General features: G+C 27.8%; 1 protein-coding gene across 3 annotated transcripts in view; it reads right to left on the bottom strand.

Moving 5' to 3' along the window:
• The window catches only part of LOC107448792 (uncharacterized protein MAL13P1.304), a 94,989-nt gene that overhangs the window by 24,819 nt on the left and 44,587 nt on the right, over positions 1 to 25,583 (bottom strand). The window contains exons 1-3 of one of the 3 annotated variants that reach the window (XM_016064129.3): positions 18,163 to 18,717; positions 16,772 to 16,972; positions 11,434 to 11,586 (exon numbers count right to left, since the gene is read on the bottom strand). In XM_016064129.3, coding sequence (XP_015919615.1) covers positions 11,434 to 11,586; positions 16,772 to 16,972; positions 18,163 to 18,258 — 450 coding nt within the window. In that variant the 5' untranslated portion in view covers positions 18,259 to 18,717. Of the gene's footprint in view, positions 1 to 11,433; positions 11,587 to 16,771; positions 16,973 to 18,138; positions 18,718 to 25,583 lie in introns of those variants that run through there. The other 2 variants (XM_016064128.3, XM_071183398.1) reach the window with 2 other exon arrangements.

Raw genomic sequence — 25,583 nt, 5'->3', positions numbered from 1 at the left:
ATTCGTGCTGCCACGCTAACCCCTCGCAATGTGAGGGAATTGCAGGACCAGTTGGTTAGAGCTTGGTACCAGATACCTCAGATTACCTATCAGCACCTTGTGGAATCAATGCCACGGCGGGTGCTAACAGTTTTGAGGGCTAAAGGTGGTCCTACATGTTATTAGCAGGGTGGTCATAATGTAATGGCTCTTCGGTTAAGTTATATCAAAAGATCCTTAAGAGAACATGCTTAAATTGATATCTTTACATCTTAGTGACCGCTGAAGCGAATGATCTAAAATATTTATTTTTTAAATTTTTACAGATTTAAAAACTCTTTTTGTATTTACTCCTTTTGTATTTACAAAATATTCACTTTTAAATTAAATTAAGGGAAAGAGAAAAAAAACCTATATTAAATGCATTGGAAATATGACCTTTTTTTAAAAATTTCTTGTGACTTAATTTCCATTTCATGTACAAGAATATTTAAGTCAGCCAGCTAACCAGTAAAATTTTTGTGCAATAAAAAAAAGATGATTATTATTCTAATTTTTGTTATAAAAGATATATTGCATCAGTTGTTAATTTTATTGAAATTGTATTCATGAATTGTAATTTTGTTATGAAAGATACACTGAATCAATTCCTAGTTTTAACTTCATGATAATTGTATTTATTATTTATTTTAAACATTAGCAAATGTTTAAAATTCCCATGCAAGCTACACATTTTTTAACACTTGAAACTTATTAGTTTCATTTATTGCCATAAAAAGGGGATCTTCTATATTCATTCAATATTTCAGCAGCTGCTTTTTAACTTCATAGTTACTGAAAACCAGAATTTTAGAATAATGTAAGATGTAAGTTCCATTAAGATTGAAAACATTAGTTATAAAAACAAGGAACTTTAGAAAAACCCTTAAAAATTGGATCAATAAAACATAGCAAATTTAATTAAATTCTTTTATTTGGGAAACAAAATATACAAAAAAAAACTTTTTATTATCACCGTTATATAATGCTAACCACAACAACAAAGAAATCGCAGTAAAATAACGAATTTCACAGCTTTTAAAACTAAGAAGTTTTTCTTCTAAAGAGTCATATAACCTTTAAAATAGTATAAATAACAAATCATTAAATGGAAATATCCCATAAAAAAGGAATATCTCAGTCTCAAAAATTATACCGAATATGACATTCATAAATATACATTTTCAATAATTTTAATTAAATTTAAATGCTAACTTCCTTTACAAATAAAAGTAAAAATAACCTAATATATTATTTAAAACCAGAATTATCATAACCTTTAAAGGTTTCCATTCTGAAATTTTAATTTATACAGATTTGTAAAAAAAAAGGAAATATCAAGTAATGAATAAAAAAAATTTAAGGAAATATCTTATTTTTTCCAGTATGAATTGTATAATAGATATATAATTGCAATCAAAAACTCTAATATACTGAATTTTAGATTGAATTAGAAGTTTGGTTTAAAATTATGTTATAGGCATATCTCAACACAGAAAATAAAGTGGCTTGTTGTTAAATTCATTGTTTCTTTTGAAATCAAGTGTTAACATAATGCAGACTTTTCAGGACCAAAAATGATGAATGTTACAAAATCATCATTTTTGGTCCTGAATAGGTAAATCTCAACACTGAAAATAAAGTGGCTTGTTAAGATTATATTCTGTTAACATAATGCAGACTTTTCAGGACCAAAAATGATGAATGTTGGATTATATTCTGTTAACATAATGCAGACTTTTCAGGACCAAAAATGATGAATGTTACAAAATCATCATTTTTGGTCCTGAATAGGTAAATCTCAACACTGAAAATAAAGTAGCTTGTTAAGATTATATTCTGTTAACATAATGCAGACTTTTCAGGACCAAAAATGATGAATGTTTCAAAATCCATCAACGCCCGCTAGCTAAGACAGGTTCTGGATTCTATTCTCGGAAAAAGCAAGGTTGACTCCGCCTTTCATCTTTTAAGTGGATTGATAAAATGAGTACCAAGTATGCTTGGGGACTAGACACTGAAGGACCATTTAACTGGGATGGGCACAGTAGGCCTTGACCCTCTATTGGCTATCTATCTTCTCGGTTTAGTTTAGTTTACAGTCAGTGCTTCTGCGTCTCTTTTTTTAATACCTGAGCTATTAGTGCCAGAACTCTAAAATTTAGAAAAACTAGTGTTGGTTGGTTCTAATGCCACTTGCCACACGGGCAAGCCTGCTTGGTGAAACGGAGCAATTTCAAGGCAGAGGGTGCGTTTCTTGTTTTTCAGTGGCGCCATCTATGGCCAAGAATACGACTTCTGTTACACCAAACGTCACACCCGTTTTCTAAGGTGGACCCATTCATTCATCGTAATTTTGACCTGAATCAGAGAACGATCGATCTCCAATCCAGTACCACCAGAGGTATTGATTTGTTATGGGGAGATGGAGGACTTTTGCGGCTCGACAGATTTAACGTGCATCAGTCACTTTACTACACGTGGAGCCTTCGGCCGGCGGGGTTCGAAGCCACGAACTCTTGGACATGGGCCCAGAGCCCTACCGACAAGGCTATCCCGGGCCAAAATTAGTGTAATTAGTGGAAGGGGTAGTTTTAGCTTTTGATTCTGAAAGCCGTCAAAAGATTTCTATTAAGTTTTCGGGAGGAATTTTTGAAAAGTTGAACACTTCTCACAGTTTATAAATTTAACTGTAGAGAGTTTTGTTTTACAAAATATTAAAAATAATATCAGTGATAAATGACAGCAACAAAACAAATTATAATTGCAAAAAAAACAAAACAAACGAACTTAAACAAAAAGATATTTTAAATAAATACATTATAGAGTGAAATCTCCAGGAAAGACCCCTTCCGTGTAACGACCTTCTCTATTTGCGTCCCCTTTTGGGAGGCACGGAATTTTTCCCATAAGTTTTGTGTAGAAGAAAACCTTTATAACAGACCATTAAAACCTCCTCCAGCGACCAAAATATTTGTGAGTGGTTCGTATTTAGTGTCTCTAGTGAGTTTTTTGTCTCTACTCTCTTTTCAAAGATTGACAACATCATGTTACAGCCAGAGTGCACTAAAAGCGATACTATGTATGAATTACTTTTAGAGTTTTAAGTTTAAATAGAGCAAAATGTTATTTTAGAAAAAACTAAGTATTTCAACCAAACAAACCAACATTTAGTTGTAAAGCTAACTAATTTTTATGATATAAAATTAAATGTAAACTTAAACAAAAAACATAATTGCGTATTCATTTAAAATAGTTCTATCATTCATAATCGGTAAATTAGTTTTTACACATAATTATATCAATAAAGGTCATTTTTATTGATGTTAAATTTTATTCATTAATCCCATTTTAATGACGCATACACAAGTGGGATTTCCGCAACAAGAAAATGTCCCTGTTTAAAATTAAAATTGTACGCAAAAAATCGTGAACCTTTGCTATCATTTGGAAGTCAATGAAGTCAACCTCCATTTATGACCATTTTACTGTGGAACAAAGAGTGATTGCTTCTGAGAGGTTTCACTGAACAAACGAAGCATTAGTTATTCACTTTTCTAGAGTTGGAATTTAGTTAAATTAATGTTTTTTTCAATATTTGATGCAGCTTTGAGTGAGGAAAGTCAAGTTCAGTTATCATATAACTGCACCTTCAAACACAATGATAAATTTTAAATTACCACAATAAAATTCGTAGTTTTAATTAATTCAAAGGTCAGAGATTTGATTTTGATGATTTCAAGAACAATAATGACATACCGTTAATCCGATTATAAAAGTCTAAATTCACAATAATGTTATCGAGAATCTTTGTCCACTAAGCTTTTTAAATGGTTGGAGAATTAACTGAAAGTTCATTCCCAATTACATTTTTAAATAAGAATTCATAGTATTTTTTCTTTGATATTTTTTTAAAGTAAAAAAAAAAACTCTTTAAATGCAGGCTTCATATTCATAGTAGGCCAAAGAAAAAATCAGGACATTTTTAAAAAATAAATAAATAAAATAAAATTAAAAAAAAATCAGAAATTTTTTTGAAAAAGTAGACATATACCAGATTATTATTAAAATCGACAAATATAATTTGCTCCATTTAAGTATAAGGACAAATTTTATTGTAATAAAAATATAAAGTAATATTTTAATTTCATAACTACTTAAGAAGGGAAAGTGTTAACAGTTTCCAGTACAATTTTATTAATGAAGCACTGAACGACTCATGATAGTTTGAGTTCAATATATATAAAAAAATTTTATAGTACTGTTGCATTAAAAAAATAACTGGTTTCAATTATTTAATATTTCCAATGATAAATATATATTCATAAATTAGAACAAAGTGACAAATCAGTTTGGCAAATAGAAAAAAAATTACTAAAGCATATTAAACATAATGATAGATTAAACAACATTCATTCAACATATTTGTATAACATTCAAGTATATGACAATAAAGATAATTCATGGCATCACTGATTAATTAGTTCAAATCTAAGCTTCGTTTATAGAAAAATAAAACATTTAAAGCCATCAACCACTTTTGTTATATGTATGTATATACATTATATTTTTGTAGTATTGAAATGTAACTATCTAAAAAGATGCATCTTGCAAGAAAAAATACATAAGGAATTAACACAGATTTATGCCTTTAAGCAAAATTTCTAATTATTTCTATATAGGAGCCTAAAATAACTGAAATGTAATAAAAGCATAGAATTTAATGACATTAACAAAATTACTTATTATTTTAATATGAGATTCTAAAATAATTTAAATGTAAGAAAAACACAGATTAATGTCATTAAGTAGAATTGCAAATTAGTTTTATTCAAGTTTCTAAAAAAATTGAAATGCAACAAGCAACAAAAAAACAAACTATAAGCTGCAGTTCATAAATTTTTTAAAAAGTTATAATGAAAGTTTCATGGAGCGAGGAAAATAGTGACTATAATTTTTTAAATTGCTTGTATGCTCTACTAGAAGTATGTAAAAATAAGTAAATAAAAAATTATATAAAAAAAAAAAAAAAAAACAGTCACAACTTGCAAAAATTAAGAAAAATTAAATACAGTATGATAAATTAATAAAAAAGTTATAATCAAGGTCAGATTAATAGGAAAAGATAATTTTTATGATGCTAAAATTTTTTTAAAATTATTTCTATGCAATGCAGTAAAAGTTGTAATGATGTGCAAGAAAATAATACATAATTAGCCACAGGTCACAAAATTTTTAAAAAAATGGTAATTAAGCTAATTAACAGGCAGTAAATAGCCTTTTGATCATTAAGAACATTTGCTAAATAGTTTCATATGCCATAAAATTCTTAAAAAAATAATAAAATTTAACAAAATAATAAAGTACAATAAGATTAATCTCCCATAAATTAATAAAAACACACAATAAGGGTCTGATTAATAATAGGAGGAAACAACTCACAGTGTAACTATTAAGCAAATTTTAAAAATTGTTCTTTGCAAATTTGAGATGCTGGAAAAATTAATAATTCCAATAAATATACAATATGGGGAAAAAATGCAAGTATCTAAAAGAGTTTAAGTGTATTTTTGGTTAAAAAAAAAAATAAATAAACATTGATTTAACATATAAACATATTTTTTCAAGATTTTTGCTTAACAGAATAAAAAGATGGAATACATAAATAAATATCAAAAATTTCAAACATAGATTTAGTTGTCAGCAAAGAATAGTGTAAATAAAAGAAACAGCAAGAACTGCATGAATTAGATAACTCTAATAACTAAGGGTTGATAAGGGGGAAAAAAAGGTTTATTATGAGTAAGAAATTTCCAAATTAATTACATCAGATTCAAATAAAGATTAAAAGCATAAGATCAACAAGTAAAAATTAAGACTAATGAAATAGAAAAATATGCATAAAACTAAGATAAGAAAAAAACAACAACAATTACTATATTAAGCATGCAGTAAACTCCCGATAATCCGCAGGTGGATAATTTACAGATCATCCGCGCTTTATTATTTTCTTGCATTGATAAACAACATAACAATTAGAATTGAAAATAAATAAATTCTTAAATATGAAACTATTTTAAGAATTTTGAGAACAACATATTAACAAACATTCATGTTCCTAGCCCAGATGTTCACAATTAATCAAATACTAGGTGGCATTTAAACACTGCAGCTTCAAGTGCAATACCTGAAGTAAAAACTAGCATTGAAAGGGTGAAAAGGGTGAGGCATTCATAAAGAGCAAGACAACATAAGTTATGATTTAGCTGTGGAACTACAAATGCAGGATGAAGTTCTAATTTCAATGAATAAATTCAGCTCCTATCAAAGCAGTTTCTTCTCCTGTATTGTATTGTTACTATTCAAAGAAATGACATTGATAACAAGTAAAGAAATTTAGATTTTTCTGTCTTACCTTCATATGATAAATAGGAAAGAATTATCCTCACTCATTTATCTCTTATCAGTTATAAATTGATAACTAACAAATGAGAATGGTCCCTACTCAACACTTATACCACTGAAAGAATGAAGCAGGCTGGTTTTGAATAATTTATGAGTTATATGCATGATTTCAGAATTGTTGTAAGTAGTTTAATTTTTAGTTTTGTTCTGATAAGAGTTTCTAAAAATAGTGTTTGCACAGAAATTCTGCATAAGAACTAATTCATGTGTTTCGAACATTGTTTTGTGCATGCTTTTTTCAGTAGTGCATGAACTCCAGAGTTAAATGTCTGCTAGTGTTTGTTTTATTTTAGCCTCCAGTTTTTTCAACACCAAGAAACAAAAAAAGGTGACAGGCTTTTCATACAGAAATTTTTAAAAAAAGCACAAGAGGAAAATGTGAAGAATTCACCTATCCGCACTTTGAAGGTAACTCAATTCTGCAGATAATTGGTAGTTTACTGTATATAATTCTTTACAATATAATTATTTTGCATTATGAGCAAGGTGATTTATTATTACGTTAACATAGATATAGTGATTATTATGCTAACATATTTACAATTATTATAGTGTTAACATATTTACAATGATTAATATGGGTTCTATGATTACATTAATGAGTAGTATGAAATAAAAAAGTGCATTAATTTGTTCAAATGACAGACTATTTTAGTTTAATTGACTGATATAGTTTGTTTGCAACATTTTCAGGTATTAGTCAGAGAAAAAATAATGGAGTATTTTTTCTAATTGGATTATTGAAAATTTCTTCTTTTTATTTCAGTCAAGTAAATAATAATAACTAAAAGAAACCATAAATTCAAAGTAAAACCATTACTAATCTCAAATCATTTTTAAAATAATTTTTTGGAATATTGAAATTTTCTGAGAGATCAATCATAAAAATTCTGTTAACTTCCTTGATAATTACCTGATATTCACTTGTTCTTTGACCAAACAATTTTAAACTTTTTTAAAGAGGATTTTCAGTGTTATTCACTTATCACTTTGAAACCATTCATTACTCTCATATCCTGAGCTTTATTTTTGTGATTTAAAAGTCACATGTGTATGTCGTTGATATATATATATAACTTAATTGCAGGCTATCAGCCAAGTCACAAGAAGTTTTTTTCTTACAGAAAAGGTATGCATTTTGCATTAAAAATAGTAGATTAAGTAGAAGAATTTGCAAAACTAAAAGTTGATAAGAAATATAAATAAAATTCCATAACTAAATTTGTTCAAATTATATCAATAAAAAAAATTAAAATAGCAAAATATAATTTGTAAATTGAGATTCAAATAGCATAATATAATTTGTAAATTGAGATTCAATGTGAAAAAATAAAAATTAACAAACAAAACTAAACGTTTAACCCTTAACACTCCACTGGCAACATCACATTAATTTGAATTTTAAAATTTATATTTAGTAACCACTTTACTGCATGATTTTTTGTTAATATATGGAAAGATTGTATTTAATATTTTAATAATTTTTTTTTGTATTTTCATTTATTTAATTAATATGTTTAAAGTACTTGGGAGTGTGAAGGATTGATTCAAAATTAAGTAGCTAATAAACATATACATTGAATTATATATGCACTGCACATAAATTTTTATACTATAATCTAACCAATATGTATATTCTTTTTAAAAGTAATATCTCATTCACAAGACAGATTTCTGAAAAACATATATTTTTAGCACAAATATGGCACTAAACTAAACATACCATTAAAAAGCAAATAAATAATCATAGTTAATACACTCAGAAATAGTTTAGGACTCAAAATATAGGAGTCTGAAAATTTCAGAGACAGGTGTTTGCACACAGTAGGAAAGAGTCTGACACATTAAAAATTGTAATAATTATTAAGTAGCAAAGATTTACGGAAATTTTATGCAAGTAATTTTATAAACAATATAATTTACCATAATTATAAATTAAAACATCTACAGAATTTTCAACTAGAGTTTTTAAGTATAAAAGTAAGCATTTTAAGTATTACTCTGAATTCCATACCAGAAGAATTATATTGAATGATTAAATGTATATGAATTTTAAAATAAAACTGAAAATGCATATTAATCACATAAATGCTTACCCTTAACTGAGTTCATGACAGCATTATTTGTTTCCCCAGTCCTTCCTCTATCCCTCTTTAGTAGAGAAAACACTGGGGATTTTTGGAATATTAGTGATTCTTAAATAATCCATAAGTGATTCTGTTTTGACATACTTGAATGTCAAAACAGAATCACTATTACAGATTCAATATTTCAAGTATAAAGTAAGCATTATAATTCCGTAACAGAATAATTAGATTGAAAGATTAAATGTATAATGAATATTAAAATAAAACTGAAAATATGCATTACTCTCTTAAATGTTGACGGTGAGTTCATTATTTGTTTCACCAGTTCATTTTCTATATTTTTTTTACAAAGAAAACTCTGGAAATGTTTTGATTATGAGTGATCTTTAAACAATCCATTAGTGATTTTGTTCTGACATATTTCTTGAATGACAGTACCACGATTGCCAGGTGGAGTTGCAAAATACTTCATTTGCAATTCGGAATATTTTTCAGTAGCATGTATGATGTCACGATATTTCCAATCAGCCCAATTATTATTGAAAAGCTCTAAAAGTTTCAATCTTTGTTCTTTTGAGGGTACAACATCTAATGGGGGAATTCTAACCAAATCAGGACAACGTAAATTTTCGAAAATGACAACTGCGCGAAGGGCAAACCAGCCACCATATTTTGGGTGAATACAAACTCCAAAAACCTAAAGAAATTATTTTTAAGTTCAGAAATATGAAATATTGGTTAAAAAATATTGTTAGAAACAAATCTACAAATAAAGAATTATTTTAGAACTATAAAACACATCTACATGCAGACATGGTTGGGATTTTGACATTACAAGCAACTAAAACTGGTTAAAACTTAAAAACTATAAAAATTGGCAAAAGCTTAGAATGATAATCACAATGCACCTAAAATTTCACTTGGTCTATTTAAAACAATAAATTAATATGCACGAATATATGCTGATATATGGTGATGATAATATATCAGAGCTTTATTGCTAGTTAATATAATTAACAATTAATATAATTAATAATTATATTAAAGTAGCAGTTAAAGTTCTGAATAGAATAATGCAATTATTATTTCAATTTAAATATTAAGATTGAAATTTTAAAAAAAATGGTGGGAATTTTTTTTTAATAGTACTGTGCCATAATTGTGTTAACTTTCACTGTAAAGTATTAACTGTTTAAATGCCTAATTATAACACTAAATTAATTCAAAAAACAGACAAATGAAGTGTTTAAAGAAAAATAAGATTTTAAAAGAAAGTATAAAGTTTTACTAAAACTAAAATAGGTAATCAATCTGGAAAATCTGCATTATCAGCATTTTAATATGGAAACTGGTTTCTTATGTAGAAAAGCAACTGGTTTAAATGATGAGAAATTAATCAACCCACTGTCTTGCAAACTTTTATTAAACGCATGGGTTTGTTGTCTCATTCTTATTACACTTAAGAGATAAATAATGAAAATAATAAATTAACAAATATAAATAATAGCAATAATTTTCTATAACTACTTTCTGTATTTTTAACGTAAAATATAGAAAGTAGTTATAGAAAACAGCTATAGATAGCTATCTATACAGGAAGTAGTTATAGATAGTGTTAGATTCATTTCTTATAATAAGTTCCCAAATTTAAATTCACAACTTTGAAAATTACATATACAAGAATACCAGTTTAATTTTCTTATTAGAACACTAAATTTATATGCTTGCAATTATGTGAAACAGGATCTTTATTAGAGTAAAATTATTGCCTAAAATTAAATTAATGAAAAAGGATCACAGTAGTCAACAGCATGGAAAAGTTACCAACTTTGCAGAAACATGTTTCACTAAAAATATGTTTTTTTTTTATAAAATTAATAATAAGTTGTCTAGAAAGAAAATGTCAGATTCTGAGAATCTGACAGGTTCAAAAGATTTATTTCTATCTAATTTTTGTAATTTTGCTTATTTGTGTTTGAACATTTAAAATTTAATTGCCTCCATTTGAGGAAAATACATGAGAAATAAGTTATGAATTGTAAGTAATGAAATAAGTTATTAGATTTGCATAACATATCACACTTGTTCTCATTTACAAGAGGATATTGATTTGATTCATTTGTTTTATAAGTCAGCGTTCATAGCCAAATTATTCAACAAAAAATAAGCACTTTTCAAGCACTCAAAAAATATTTTTAAGCACTTTGAAAAATATCATAATTAGGCAGGGTTGGAAAGTTTTTCACAATTGATGGTTTTATATTGTTTTATCCGACATGTCAAAAAAAAAAAATTTGGCCTTGTTTTTGACAATTGTCAAAAATCACAAAATTTTGAATAATGTAAAACGAATTTCATACGCTACGAACTGACAATACGCCCAAATAGATTGGGATTGAATTAATTGTGAAAATGTTGAATAGAACAATGTGAACTGCGTCTTTTTGCATAATTCGGAGCGAAAATCAACATGGCAAAGGAAAAATCTGATTTTGAAAAAGGGAAAATTAAGCACTTTTTAAAAACACCCATTGAAAAAAGTACTTTTAAGGGCATTTAAAAAATGGAAATAAGCACCCTTAAGCACTTTTTAAAAATGCTACACACCCTGTAAATCATAAGATAGAACTCAGTAGTTATTGTATATATAAAAAAAAAAGAAATATGGAAAATATTTAGGAGCACAACATGTCTTAACATACATTTTTCAAAGACATGTTGCGTCACATAAATGTATTCAAAACTTGCTGCACTTATAATATCTGATAAGACACAATAACTTTATTATTCTACAATCAAAAAAGTAAAATAGTTCACAAAATAATGGTTAAAAAGTAATGACATAGCTATAAGTAATTCTTACTTTTTTAGAGTTTTCTTGTTGACCAATTACTTGAGGATGATAAAAGTATGCAGCACCCGAAGCATGAGCAACAGTTTGCATTACTATTTTTGGTCTTCTATTAGGATGAAGTTCAAAATCATACACAATTTTTGCTCCAAAATTTGGAAAAAACTAAAAGAAAATATGTATTTGGATTAAGTAAAAATTATTCAAATAGAGTTGTGAAAAATATTTAATTTCCAAGTTAAAATAATCTTAAAACAACTTTAAATAAATAAAAATCAAAATGTAACATCTGTTATTAAAGTTCTTGTAAGACTTTGAATTTTGATAAACTAACTAAATTCTACAGTATCAATTTAAAACAATAGGTTTTAAAAAAAGATGTTGCTTTAAACAATAAAGAAAGAATGTTGTAAGCTCTTTAGTCATTTATACTTCCAGATTAGTATTATCTTTATCTCTAAGTATGAATTACTGTGAATCTTATAAAATAATTAACATTGAAAAGAGAGGCAAAAAATAGTTTTACAAAAATTGAAGAAGTATAGTATCACTACAAAAACAGGATTAACAATGAAAGTAAAAATGCATTTAGTGTGAATAAAATATCAAATGCAGTAGGACTTTGATTATATGAAGTAATTGGGATTAAACCTACTACAATTAGTTGAAATATTCAGATTATAAAAGTAACTTCTTATTTTAAGATATTTTACCTAATAAAGTCTGCAAATTGTGCAGTTTTTAATAATAGAGCTATATAGTACATTTAAATTTTATACGAACATAAAAAAATGTCTTTTGTCAAATAGGTATAAGGAAATTTTAAAATTCACTTGTTCATTTTACTCATATGATGGAAAAGTAAAAAAAAATTCTAAATATAAACTAAAGAAATAAAGATTTATAAGGAACTTATCAGAATTAATAATACAAAATGACAAATACAGCATCACTTAAATTTTTTTATTTTCAATCCTAACTTATTGGAAATTCAGTCCTGAATCCAAAAATCTGATTGTTTTTTTCAATAAATGTCTATTGATTTAAATATTAAAAATTAAATTTCCCGAAAAGGTCTCCATAAGAATGCAATAAAAAACGATCCCTGATTAGTTATGATTAACATTCAAAATGAAATCTTCAAAATGAATTTGAAATATACTTCAAAATTAAGATTAACACAGTTAAAAAAATGAAGATGAAAATTATTTCATACTTATAACATGTCATTTAAATAACTCATTCTAGCACCTTTTTTACTGAACTTATCTTAATTATTCAGAACTAAAAAATTTCATCTACTATTAACAATTTTTAAATCTACTATTAACAATATTATAAAAATACATTATATTAAGCACACATTTTAATTAACATTAGGGCACAATCTATTATACATATCTTTGTTCTCACATTGTTATTTACTATATAAAATAATTGGAATTAATTACGAAACTTCAAATGAAGGGAAGAACGTAATGGCTATCACAAGACGACTGTAAATGAACAGAAGACAGGGCCAATTTTTCAACAAAAAATAAGCATCGTTTAAGCTCAAAAAACATTTTTAAGCATTTGGAAAAATATCACAATTAGATAGGGTTGGCAAGTTTTTGACAATTGATGGTTTTATTTACAGTGACGAAGACTATAGCTCATCACAAACTATGAAATTATCAAGAGAAATGAAATTTTCTATAGCTAATAGAAAGAAAAAAATTACAATGTTTAGTTGGTCCCCGTAATCAGCAAACATTCGAGAGATTTTTCGATTCTATTACAGAGGGAGGAAAATGAAGCCTGAAACTGAGAATCTCTTGCAAAATGCAGCAGGGTTGCACACAAGAGTAAAAAATCCTTACCACTTCATCCAGCTCAGTATACGCAAGAATTTCATCAAACATGTAAAACAAATGGTGTTTACGTGCACTACAGCGGTACGCCGAAATATATCGGTTTTGAATTAATTGTGAAAGAATTGAATAGGTCAATGTCTTTTTGCCTAATTTGTGGTGAAAATCAACACGGTAAAGAAAAATATCACATTTTGGAAAAGGGAAAATTAAGCACTTTTTAAAAACACCCATGGAAAAAAAGCATCTTTAAAAAACAAAAGTAAAAAATAAGCACCTTTAAGCACTTTTTAAAAATGCTATGCAACCTGGAAGATGGACATCGGTGACGTCAGTACACAAATAATCACGTGATTACTCGTTTCAGGTGAAAACGAAAGTAAGCGCTTTTTGCAGAAAAATAACTTAATAATTAGCACTCTTATAAAAGTATTAAAATGTTTTCTGGGAGTGCATTAAAGCTGAATGAATTTTTAAAAAAATTTACTGCAATTGTCCATTACAGGGGTGTTTGTGGGACCCCAAAAATTCCCCTGAAACTTTTACGGACTTACTACCGACATTTTGGAGTTTCGAGAAGGCGGGGGGGAGAAATGAAAAATTACAATTATGAAGTATTGAATTATAAAATAATTCTGAATAATAATGAATTATAAAATAATAAGTAATTAATTATAAAAGTTCAATGAATTACTTTTTTTGCAAAATTAATAACCATAAATTTTCAAACATATAAACTACTACATTTTATGTAAATATTTTAAATTACCTGAATTAATTCTTTAAAAAAAATTATCTAATTTCTGCTGCTTTTTTTAATTTTTTGATGTTTGTGGGCTTGTCTTTCTTTTGTGGTGAACTTCATAATTGCAGGAAGGTTGACTTTTATTTTCCTCATTTACAGTTAAAGAAATTTCCTCGAGAACTGCACATGCAGAGGTAGAAGCAGTTTGCTTTTCTGCTAATGTAGANCAGAAAAAAATTTACGTTATGAAACTCAATTAATTCTTATCTTTATTAAATGAAATGAATAAAAGGGAGATGGAAAGTTTGAAGTTATGAAGCTTTGTGATTCTCGACTGTCCTGAGGATCAACATGAAAATATGTACTTAGTGAATGGTCCCCTAGTTAATTCAAAGATCATGGTACTAATCTATAAATAGAATAGCGCAAGAAGGTCATTAGCTTGCCATTGACGAAGACGATGGCACTTCAATAACGATGAAATCAACAAGAGAAAAAAAATTTCTTATGCTATTGAAATTTGGCAATGTTTAGTTGGTCCCCGAAATTTTTTTGGCGCAGATTCGGCGCAAATTTAACATAAAATGCCGTTTCTGCGCAGTAATGCGCAAATATACCGGTTTGGCGCAAAATGCACTGAAGCACTTGATGTAGCACTTGAAGCCCTGTAGCTTTCAAAGCAAACAAAATTACCCAGATCAAAATAAATAATTAATTATTATTCCTACTTCCTTTTCAACGACGATCCCCGGAATTTCCGGGTATCGAAGTTCAAAATCCCCGGAATTCCGGGGTTTCCCCGGAGCACAAACACCCCTGCCATTATAGCAAATTTGAATTCAAACCTTTATTTACCTAAGCAAAAACAAAATCAGCTATCTGAGAAAAACATCTTGTAATAACAGCAATTTAATTAATTTTGTGTTTAGAATCTTATTTCCATTTTTTTGGAATAAAAACAAATCCTTTACATTGAGTATTTATTTAAAAAAATCAAAATAGTTCTAAGATTTTTAACCCATGAACATAGCATTTTCACATATTTTAAGTAAGTTTTTCCTTGAATAAACTCTAGTTTCTATTTATGCTTGATGAGAAAATATCTGATAACTTACAAGCAATTATGTACTTTTTTGTTTGAAGAATAAATTTTAAATAAAATGTATAGTTTTTTAATGTCTGAATGTTAAATATAATGCTGCAAAACTTGCACGCGTTGACCACTTGGGATGAATTGCTTTATCTGTCAACTTATAAGTAAATTTTTTTAATCATTTCTTAAATCATGTCATTTTTAAATACATTATTCATGTTATTTATAGACATATTTCTTACAGATTATACAGGTTTAAAATAACTTTAAAAGTTTATTTAGCAAATATCACATACTAGAAGGAATTGCAATTTGTTAAGTAAATTCAATACTAAACTGATTAGTTTGAAAACATAATGCATGTCATTTATTCATAGTAAATAATTTTGTAAAACATCTCTACAAAAGAACATACATAATGCAAAGAGAAAACTTCACTATACTCAATTAAACATTTAGGTAATTTCTTTTTACTCTTACAAACCTACTTTTTACTTAAGCCATAAACAGTTTACCCATTGATTAAATTTACATTTTAGTTTCGGTTAGCTGTCAATACTATTTTACCACTTCAGTAAAGTTCCAGTACGTAACAGCAAAGAAAATTTGCTAGTCAACTTATGAAGAGTTTAGAACAGTATTTAGTGACTCTCCTACACAAATTTAACCTTTTCCAGTGGTCAAGTAATATAGTACAGTGAACAGGTTGTAAAGGTTCCCCTCACTTATTATACATAGTATAATTTCAGTTCTGGATATTAAAAATAAACTTAGACAGGTGTCAACTTGACAAGCTACACTACGCTATTTAAAGCAACATGGCGACAAATGCAATAACTTTTTTTAATGTAGAGAGATAAATGTTTTACATTAACTCCCCAAGCAGTGAGTTCTTGGGCAAAATGGTTTTCAAATTTACTGCTACACACTACTTTCCCATTGAATAACATAATAAAAACAAGTTTGGATGAAGATGTAGTTGTAGTTTTATTTATGCCACACTAGAGCTGCACAATGGGCTATTGGCGACGGTCTGGGAAACATCCCTGAGGATGATCCGAAGATATGCCATCTCAATTTTGATCCTCTGCAGAGGGGATGGCACTCCCGCTTCGGTAGCCCGACGACCTGCATGCGAAGTCGAGCACTTTACGGTAGATCAGTTTAACGAGGACCGATACTGAACACCCTCAATCCCTTTGAAGACCGATTCAAGTGGCCACCCACCCGTACACTGACCGCAGCCAGTGATGCTTGGATAAAGAACGAACTAGGATTCGTAATGCTAATAAAAATACCTGGATTTTTTTTTATTAGATATCATACAAAATACCGTAATAATAAGCAAAGCAATAAGATGAGAAATTTTGAAGGCACTAGTGCCTTCAAAATTTCAAGAAGGCAAAAGATTAAAATATGAATAAATTACAATCACTAATCGAAACACTTTAAGACTGTTTCACACAAAAAATTTTCATTGACAGACTTATTTACAAATTTTTTTGGAAAATTAATTGTTGAACAAAATTTAACATACAATAAATAGGTTTGTTAATAAATTTAAAAAGAATATGTAAACAGCAATAAAAGACACTAATATATTGTAAGAAAATAAATCTTCAAAACTATTTAAATTCATAAATATAATTAATTAGTTACCTGACAAATTTTAGATAAATAAAATATCATGCATTGATCAATTGGATCTCTAAGTCCAGATAAATCTCCATCTCTTTGCTTGAGAAAAGGAATAAAAGCATTTTCAAACATTCTGGGTGCACTGATAATTAAGAATGATACAGTATCATCATCATAATTAAGTTTGAATATGGGCTGGACTAAAGAATTGTACCATCCAATCTAGAAGAAAAAAAAAAAAAGAATTAATATTTAATTAAGTTTTTTAGAATAGTCATATATCAATATTGAGTCTCAGTGGCTCAGGGAAAAGAACGCTGGCCTCTCAATGAGGTGATCAAGGTTCAAACCCATTCAGTGGTCATTGCGAACTCTGCACCTGTAGCTCATACCGACCACAGTGCTGACATAAAATATAATCAAATGTAGATGGGCCACTGGTAAGAATCTTCTCGACATTGGGCTAACTGCGGGAGGTTTTCCTTTCCATTTAACGTGATTACAGATTAGTTCAATTATAAACTCTTCTATGACAGCTTGTTGGTCCCGAAGTGAGATCTAAGAAAACCCTTTTCTTCTAGATGGGTTTCAAAAATAATTGGCTACTGAGTTAAACAATGATAGTCATAGTCATAAGCTCAGAATTGGGCCGGCTTTACAATGACAGTTATAAATAAAATAAAATTAAATAAATTAATATTTGAAAATATGAAGTGATAAAACAGAGCAAGTACCTTTACTTTTTATTTAATTGAGAATATAAAGTTCAATAATTTTTTTGTTTTAATAAATGAATCATATTATTTAATTTAAACAAAATTATTAATATTTGAAATAGTCATTCTAAATTAAAAACATTGCAGGAAAGATTGACAGTCTAATTACTATTTTGGGTCAATTACAATAATTAATTTTTGAATAGCATTCGAAAAATATAGATGTGGTCGTGATTAAATTAGCATCAAAATTACAAAGACAATTTCAAAACATGAAGCACAGTTTCATTTTCTTATGAAATTTATAAAAAGAAAGGAAATATGGTAGGTTTATTAAGTGTAAACATTATTTAATCAATAAAATACTTATGTATATCACAAATAACAGGAACTTTAAAACAAAACCCAATTTATATAGGTAGTATGTTAAACAAAATCAATAAAACACTAAAAACAGGTAATTTCTAATACACTATATATGAGCATGAATAAAAAGATTGCAGATAAAATAAAATGCTGAAAATACAAGGATTAGCATATCTTTTAATTAGTATAAAAAAATGTAACCGAGACGAATAAATTTATGATAATAGTTTATTTTAAGCTGGTATTCATTCTTATTTCTTTCCATGAACTTTAAATCCAAAAACAAAGCTGTATAAGAATGATTACATTTGTTGCAATTAAACTGATTACTTTAAAAGGTTGAAATTCAAATCCAAGTTTTCCATAATGATTTTCTAACTCCGAAAGAAGAGAAAGTATTTTATCCGGCAAAACTTCATGCTGCATGTTTACCCTCAATGATGTTTACGATTCATCCTACTTCACTAAGATCATCCTGAATTAATTTTCTTTCAGGAAATACGCACTTCAACAACGCAAAATCAATCACTCCATCTAGTAATTAGCCTGTACGATTTTCAGATATAAGAAAGTGAGTCCACATTAAAAACAAAAAGCAGCACGTTTTCTCACACAATCACAACAGATATTTTTTACTCGATGAGGAAGTGACGCATGTATTGCGGCGCTTCCGATTGGATGAGATGAAATGATGAATTAAAATTATTGACGTTTTAAAGAAACATTACAAACAATCTTCAGAGTTAAAAATTGTTTTAATTTATTTGTTTCCGATTTAATCAGCACACATCATACGAAACATGAAACAATATTGATTCAATTTAATCTGTTTTCCTTATTTTGATTTCAATGATGTTTTTGATTTGCTTTATGAAATTTTAGAATAATTAATAACGCCATCTATTGATTAAGCTTAAAAGGACTACTGTATCTTGAAATATTTGTTTGTTAAAAATAAATGGAAAATTTTATTAGATTAACAAATTAAACAACACTAATTTGACATTTTTCTTTAAAATTTAAACAAAGTATTAAGTAAAAAAAACTGAACACTTTTTAAAAATTTTATATATCTATAGTATCTACTATCAGACTATATTTCTTTTATACAATAAACATTTAGTTGACTTTCTTATTTTAGAAAGAAATATTATTAAAAATTTGATACATAAATACTTCATATAAAAAATATATGATTTTAATTTGAGTTTGATACAAACCTTCCTCAAAATAATTTGTTAAAGGAATTTAAAATGCCCTTACAAAAATTCATTATAATTATCTGATGGACAATCTAAGTAGGAAAAGTACAATTTTGTTTATAAACATTGCGAAATTTAAACTAAAAAATAATTTAAAGAAAGTGTTATAAAAATTGCAATTATTTCTATCAAGGAGTTCGCATGTAAGAGCATTTTTATTGTTACAAGTTTATAATAGATGGCAGCACTAAAATATTTGTATGATCTAGTTAAATTTAAACATTGTATTTAATTTACACATTTTACTAACTTATGATGTTGAAATATTTTTTTCGTTTTTAGAAAGTTATATACATATATGATATTTAAAAACTAATTTGCAAATTTCTCTTAACTTAATTCATTATATTTATTTAAAAAGAAAATAATAGTTAATTTTACATTTAAGGATTATAATTTTTTCTGTAATCTAAATTGTAATTTTTTATTATTTTTTTTTAAAAATTTTTTTTATTATTGAGATAAAAAAGAATGCATGGAAGCATTCGCTATTTTTCGTGTTTGCTATCACAGATTCTTGTTACTGCTGCGGATGCTAACTAGTAAACATAGATGGTAGCACTAAAGACTGTTATAAGAAATTTAGTAACAATTCTCGTTAAAGCAATTCTTTAAAAATTTTATTCTTTAATGCGATCAAATGTTCTTTCTCAGCCTATGTTGAACTACTAAATTTATTTTCAAAAGTATTTTGCTTTGCATTCAGTATTTTTACATATGAACTTTAGAAGCTGTAAAATTGAACGAAAAATGTTTAACAACTAATTAGCACTTTTTGTTAAAAAAAAAAAAAAAACTAAAATATATAAACCAATAAATACAAAAATAGAATATCGAAATAAAATACTAAAATAATAATAATAAAAATAATAATGCTACTATAAAGAGTAATACAAATAAATATGAATAATGGAAAAATTTAACATTTCTGCAATAAGAATTTTTTTCACGTAAGACACTTTTCACAAAAAAGACCCTTTCATAAGAATTATATTTCTAAAACAAAGTACACAGTACCATTTTAAAAAGAGATACGAATAAAAACAATTTAATACAAAAATATACATTTTAATTTTGCAAATAACTCTGATGGATTTTTTAACTGTCCACTGCACAAAAGAAATCTGTTCATAATAAAAATGGAAGAAAAACATTTATTTTTGAGCGTCACTTTCATAAAAATTTCATTTCAAAAGCTAAGTAGAGAGTACAATTTTAAGAAGTTACACGAAAGTAGAAAAATTATTACAAGCATTTTAAACTTTCGTGGTGAAAATAATTTGAATATATTTTTAACTACCCATTTCATTACTATACATAAGAATACTTTTCACAAAAAAAGAAGCTTATATTTGTATGATACTTTCAAGAAAGGAATAAAAAAAAAGTAATTTATAACAAAAACTTTAAATTTTAGTTGTTCAAATATTTGTGAAATTTTTTTAGGTGTCCATTGTAATTCTACACATTCGAACAATTTTCACAAAAAAGACGTCTATATTTGACTGATATTTTTATTGAAAATTTACATTCTAAATGCACGGACTCGGTACTAATGTAGCATAAAGAGAAGTGCAATTTATCGCACCAATTTTAAAGTTCAGTGTTGGAAAATAGTTCAGGAAAGTATTTTTAGAGTTCATTAAAAAGTTCACATCAGAACATTTTTCACAAAATTAGCGATTAAATTTTTAAACTTTTGTAAAAATTTACATTTCGGTAGCCAAGTTAACGGAACCATCATAAAGAGGGACATTAATAGAAATGATTCATTAAAACAATCGTAAGTTCCATGTAGCAAATATTTTAAATGTCCATTGTATCACTTTACTTTAGAACACACACACACACACACCAACATTTAACCCCGCTCCTATGCCCCTAAAAGGGCATTTATCGGTTAATGGTTAAGGTTGGAAGACGAGACAGATAGAAAAAAGAGAGGAAAAAATAGCAAATAGAAACAAAAAAGAGAAGAAAATAAAAAGAAATATGAAAAAAAAAGAAAAAAAGAAGCGGTTATTCTATTTGTTAGGGCATTTGATTAAAAAGTATCCAGAGCTAATTGGCCAAGTTTAGTTGTGGTTGTTGCTCAATATTGCATAATTTTGTCATTTTTTCAGGAAAATTATTTCAGGATTTCCTCGTATTCTTCTAGAAAATTAATGAGGTTGATTGCCTTCTGTCTCAATTTTGTATTCTTACAGATGGATCTCTTCCAGGCTATGAGGAATTCTAGCTTCGGTTGTTTAAAGTGGTAGGATGTGGTAAGCGGACATTCTATTGCATAATGCCACACTGTTCCTACTCCTCCACAGGCACATGTATTGTCAGTTGCCAGGCAGAATCGCTTTAGATACGCTTTAAAGGGGCCATGCTCTGTAAAGAAGAGGATTAGCTGCTTAACAAAGAAGTGCAAGGGATAACGTTTAACGTAAAAAAAAATCATAAAACTAGTTTCAAAATTACGCATGACTTTGCCTACGAAATAACCTTTTCTTTGTCAACGAAATGGCCTTGTCAATGAAATGATCCCGTCGACGAAATGATCTTGCCGATGAAATGACCTAGTTGGCGTAATATCGATGAAATGACCTTGTNAGTACCCGGATAATTCAGGTCTTGAATGTGAGTAAACAGTTAAATAAAAGGAAAGGATAAATTTAACATACCTCAAACATTGTGAAATAAATAGAATTATTGAGTGATAATGAAATTGAACTAACTAAAATGAACACTTAATTTGCAGATTTGGAAAATCAATAATCAGCAAAGATGGAAAATCAATAATCAGCAAAGGACGATAAAATACATAAAATACAATTGTTCTTTGATACGAAACACCAAAAGGGAATATAAGTTCAGTTTTGTTAATATATACCCGTAACTGATAATAAACACAGATAACTTGAAAAAAAAATTATAAAATAAGTAATGAAAGCAAATGTTAATAAAATGAGTAAAATTAGGTTTTAAAAGAAAATAATAAAGTTAGACTGTTATTATAAAAGATATAAGTTAATTGATCCTTACCGGACAGTACCCGGATGATTCAGGTTTTGAATATGAGTAAACAATTTGGTAAAACAAAAGGATAAATTTAACATACCTCAAACATTGTGAAATAAATAGAATTATTGAGTGATAATGAAACTGAACTAATTAAAATGAACACTTAAATTGCAGATTTGGAAAATCAATAATCAGCAAAATGGAAAATTAATAATCAGCAAAGGATGATAAAATACAATTGTTCTTTGATAGGAATCACTAAAAGGGAATATAAGTTCAGTTTTGTTAATATATACCCGTAAGTGACGATAAACACTGTTAACTTGGAAAAAAAATTTAAAAAAAAAAAAAAAAAAAACANTAAAGTAAAAAAAAAAAAAAAAAAACAATGAAAGCAATTATTAATAAAAAAAAAAAAGTAAATTTAGGTTTTAAAAAGAAAATAGAGTCAGACTGGTACCATAAAAAACATAAGCTAATTGACCCTTACCGGACAGTACCCGGATAATTCAGGTCTTGAATATGAGTAAACAATTAAAAAAGAAAGAAGGATAAATTTAACAAACCTCGAGCATTGTGAAAAAAAATAGAATTATTGAGTGATAATGAAATTGAACTAATTAAAATAAACACTTAATTTGCAAAATTAGAAGACTAAAACAAAAAAAAAGTTAAATTAAATTGAAATCCAAAACTTAGCTTAGGAGGGAAAGCTGCGATTGTTCTTGAAAAAGAAAATTGAATCAGTTTTGTTTACATTCAACTATGAGTGAGGAAAACCACAGATGTTTGAAAGAAGCCCCCGATTTCCTTCGGTGGGTGGGAAGTTGTTGACCTCTTCTGCTCCCCGAAGAGATAGACCCCGACAAGATGGGTATCGGATGACTCGCTTCCGTTCACATTGGGGTAGATATCCGTTGATTTCCTTGGTTTGTATTGAAGAGTTGAAACTTTTAGGAATTAGCCAGATATATTGAATTAATTATTTGCTCTTGTTTTCTTGAAATAGATCGGAATGCTTGGTAGAATTCTTATGGCGATGATTTGATGAAACTTTGGATGCTGATTGAATTCTAGAGGTGTTGTTGAGGTAAATCGAAATCTAGAGATCTGATTCACCGATGCCTAGCGGAACAGCTACGTTGGCCTCACGGCAGCGAGATTTGCCAATGTTCGGAATTCAAAGCTTTGATGAAAATCGAGAGAAAAAAATAACAAAAGCAATACTTTGAATACTCTAGTAAAAGATAGTTAAATTAAAGATTTTAGTTAAAGGAAAGGTTGAAAATATTTTGTCGTCAGTTGTTACAGATATCGCGAAATTATTCGTAAACGAGGAGCGCGGAAGAAACACGTCTTCTCCCTTAGGCGGGCGTAGGTTATTCCTTTACTTTAGAACATTATTCACAAAAGAACAAGTACGCTTAAATTTACATTCAGAAGTAAACTATAAGGTACCATTATAAAGAGTAAAATTAAAAACAATTTATCAAAAGAAAAAAGAAGAAAAAGTCTGAAAAATCTACAATGTAGTTAATTGTCATAATTTTATTAATTATTTATAGTACTACTATACATTAGAAACTTTCGACTAAAAAAATAAGCTTATCATTCATTGACGGGCATTTTCATATACCGAACCATAATAAAAAGTGACATGAAACTGAATGATTTATCACAAAAGTTAAAAATTCTGCGTTTGGAATATTTCCAATAAAATATTTAATTGCCCATTGTGTCACTACTTTTCTGTGAGCACTTTTCTAATTAGAAAAAAGAAGACACGAAATTAAACTGATACTTTCATAAAAATGTATATTTCAGGAGCAATCTGCACTGCACCATTATGAAAAGTGACATTAATAAAAAGGATTGATTACAAAAATTTAAAAGTTCTCCCGGTCAAACATTTTTAAAAACTTTTTTTAGTGTCTATTATAACATTACATATTAAAAAAAGGCTCTTATACTTTTATGAAAATGTCATAAAAACTACATTTTAGAAGCGAGTTATACGAACCCATTATAAATATTGACTTAAATATAACGATTTTTAGCAAATATTTAAAGTCCCAGGTTTAAAAAAAATCAATACATTTTTATATTGTCCACTGTCCGTGGTTTACATAATTTTTATAAAGTTTTCTAAGTATATTTTGTCTCTCTACTTTTTAGAAACACAAATCTGGACACATTTTATAAATAATATTTTTAACTTCATTGTTTAAAGAGTATTGAAAAAATATTATAAATTTTATAAATTCTGCAAAATAACTCAAGTTAAATAGCTATGTGAATGATATTATTAATAAGTTGGTAAAGAATAACAGAGAGTGACGAAAAATAAGTGAATAAAATCAGATTTAAAGAACTTTTCCAATGTACTGTCTCTTTCGTAAATGGATCTATCTAAAAATGTTAGAGTTAGGACTGGGTAGAGTTCCTGATACCTAACTTCGTCAGTTATACGATTTATGAATAACATTTTCGAATTGGTCGAGATCCAAAATTAATCAAAATAAAACGAAATTTTTTTTTTCTCGTAGCTTTAGCATGCTGTGATGGGCAAGGTATCTGTAACTGGCTGTATCTCAAAATGATAGGTATGTATACTTTTTCTTACCTTTAAAAATTATCTTTTCTGTTCAAAGTAACAATTATATCCAAAAATACCATAGAAAACATTTATTTTGTGAAATAATTAGATTTAAAAAAATTATCATAGCTCTACTTTTCAACATAGCTCTACTTTTCAACATAGCTCTACTTGCTCAACATAGCTTATCATAGCTCTACTTGTCTACTTCGGACAATTTTAAAGCTATTGTTGTAATTAAAGTTAGATGTCAGGAACTCTAGGACTTGGGATGGGTGGGTGTCGGGGATGGATATTCATGGCCCCTCAGTCTGGCCGTTGAAAATTTGTTTGCAAGTGGCTGCAGCAGATTTTTTGACTTTGGGTGCACTATGCTTCGAAGCAGTAATTTGTAATCTGAAGTTCAGATGCTTAAATTACTTAAGACTCATGGAGTAATGCATTACAATAAAAAAAATGTGTAAAAAATTTCGCCTTATGTTCCAAGGTACACATACGTGAACATGCATGTTCTTGACTGTATTATTTTTCAATATTAAGTAAATATAAATTTAAGAGTATCATACAGATCACAAGGTCAAAAGGAAAAAAATATTTTTAGAAGAACTAAATTATATAATATTTAAAATTACATACATTTTCAAGCACGTTGATTTAGTGTCCTTTTTCGGAAATCACTTCTGTTCATGCGGAATTCTACCCAAATAACTTACATGTTCTGCATCGATTGGAATTCCTATAAAGTTTAAACGTCCACGGATGTTTCAGTGAGGGTGAAATTGAATTTTATAGCGTGTTTTTCGAAGCGAAAGTCCATGATGTGGACTAAGGTAATGAAGAGTTTAGGGTTCTATGTTTTGTATTAATCTTTACTTTATAAG

This window comes from Parasteatoda tepidariorum, chromosome 7, assembly GCF_043381705.1.
Source record: "Parasteatoda tepidariorum isolate YZ-2023 chromosome 7, CAS_Ptep_4.0, whole genome shotgun sequence".
NCBI lineage: Eukaryota > Metazoa > Arthropoda > Arachnida > Araneae > Theridiidae > Parasteatoda > Parasteatoda tepidariorum.
This window is presented reverse-complemented; position numbering and strand designations above follow the sequence as displayed.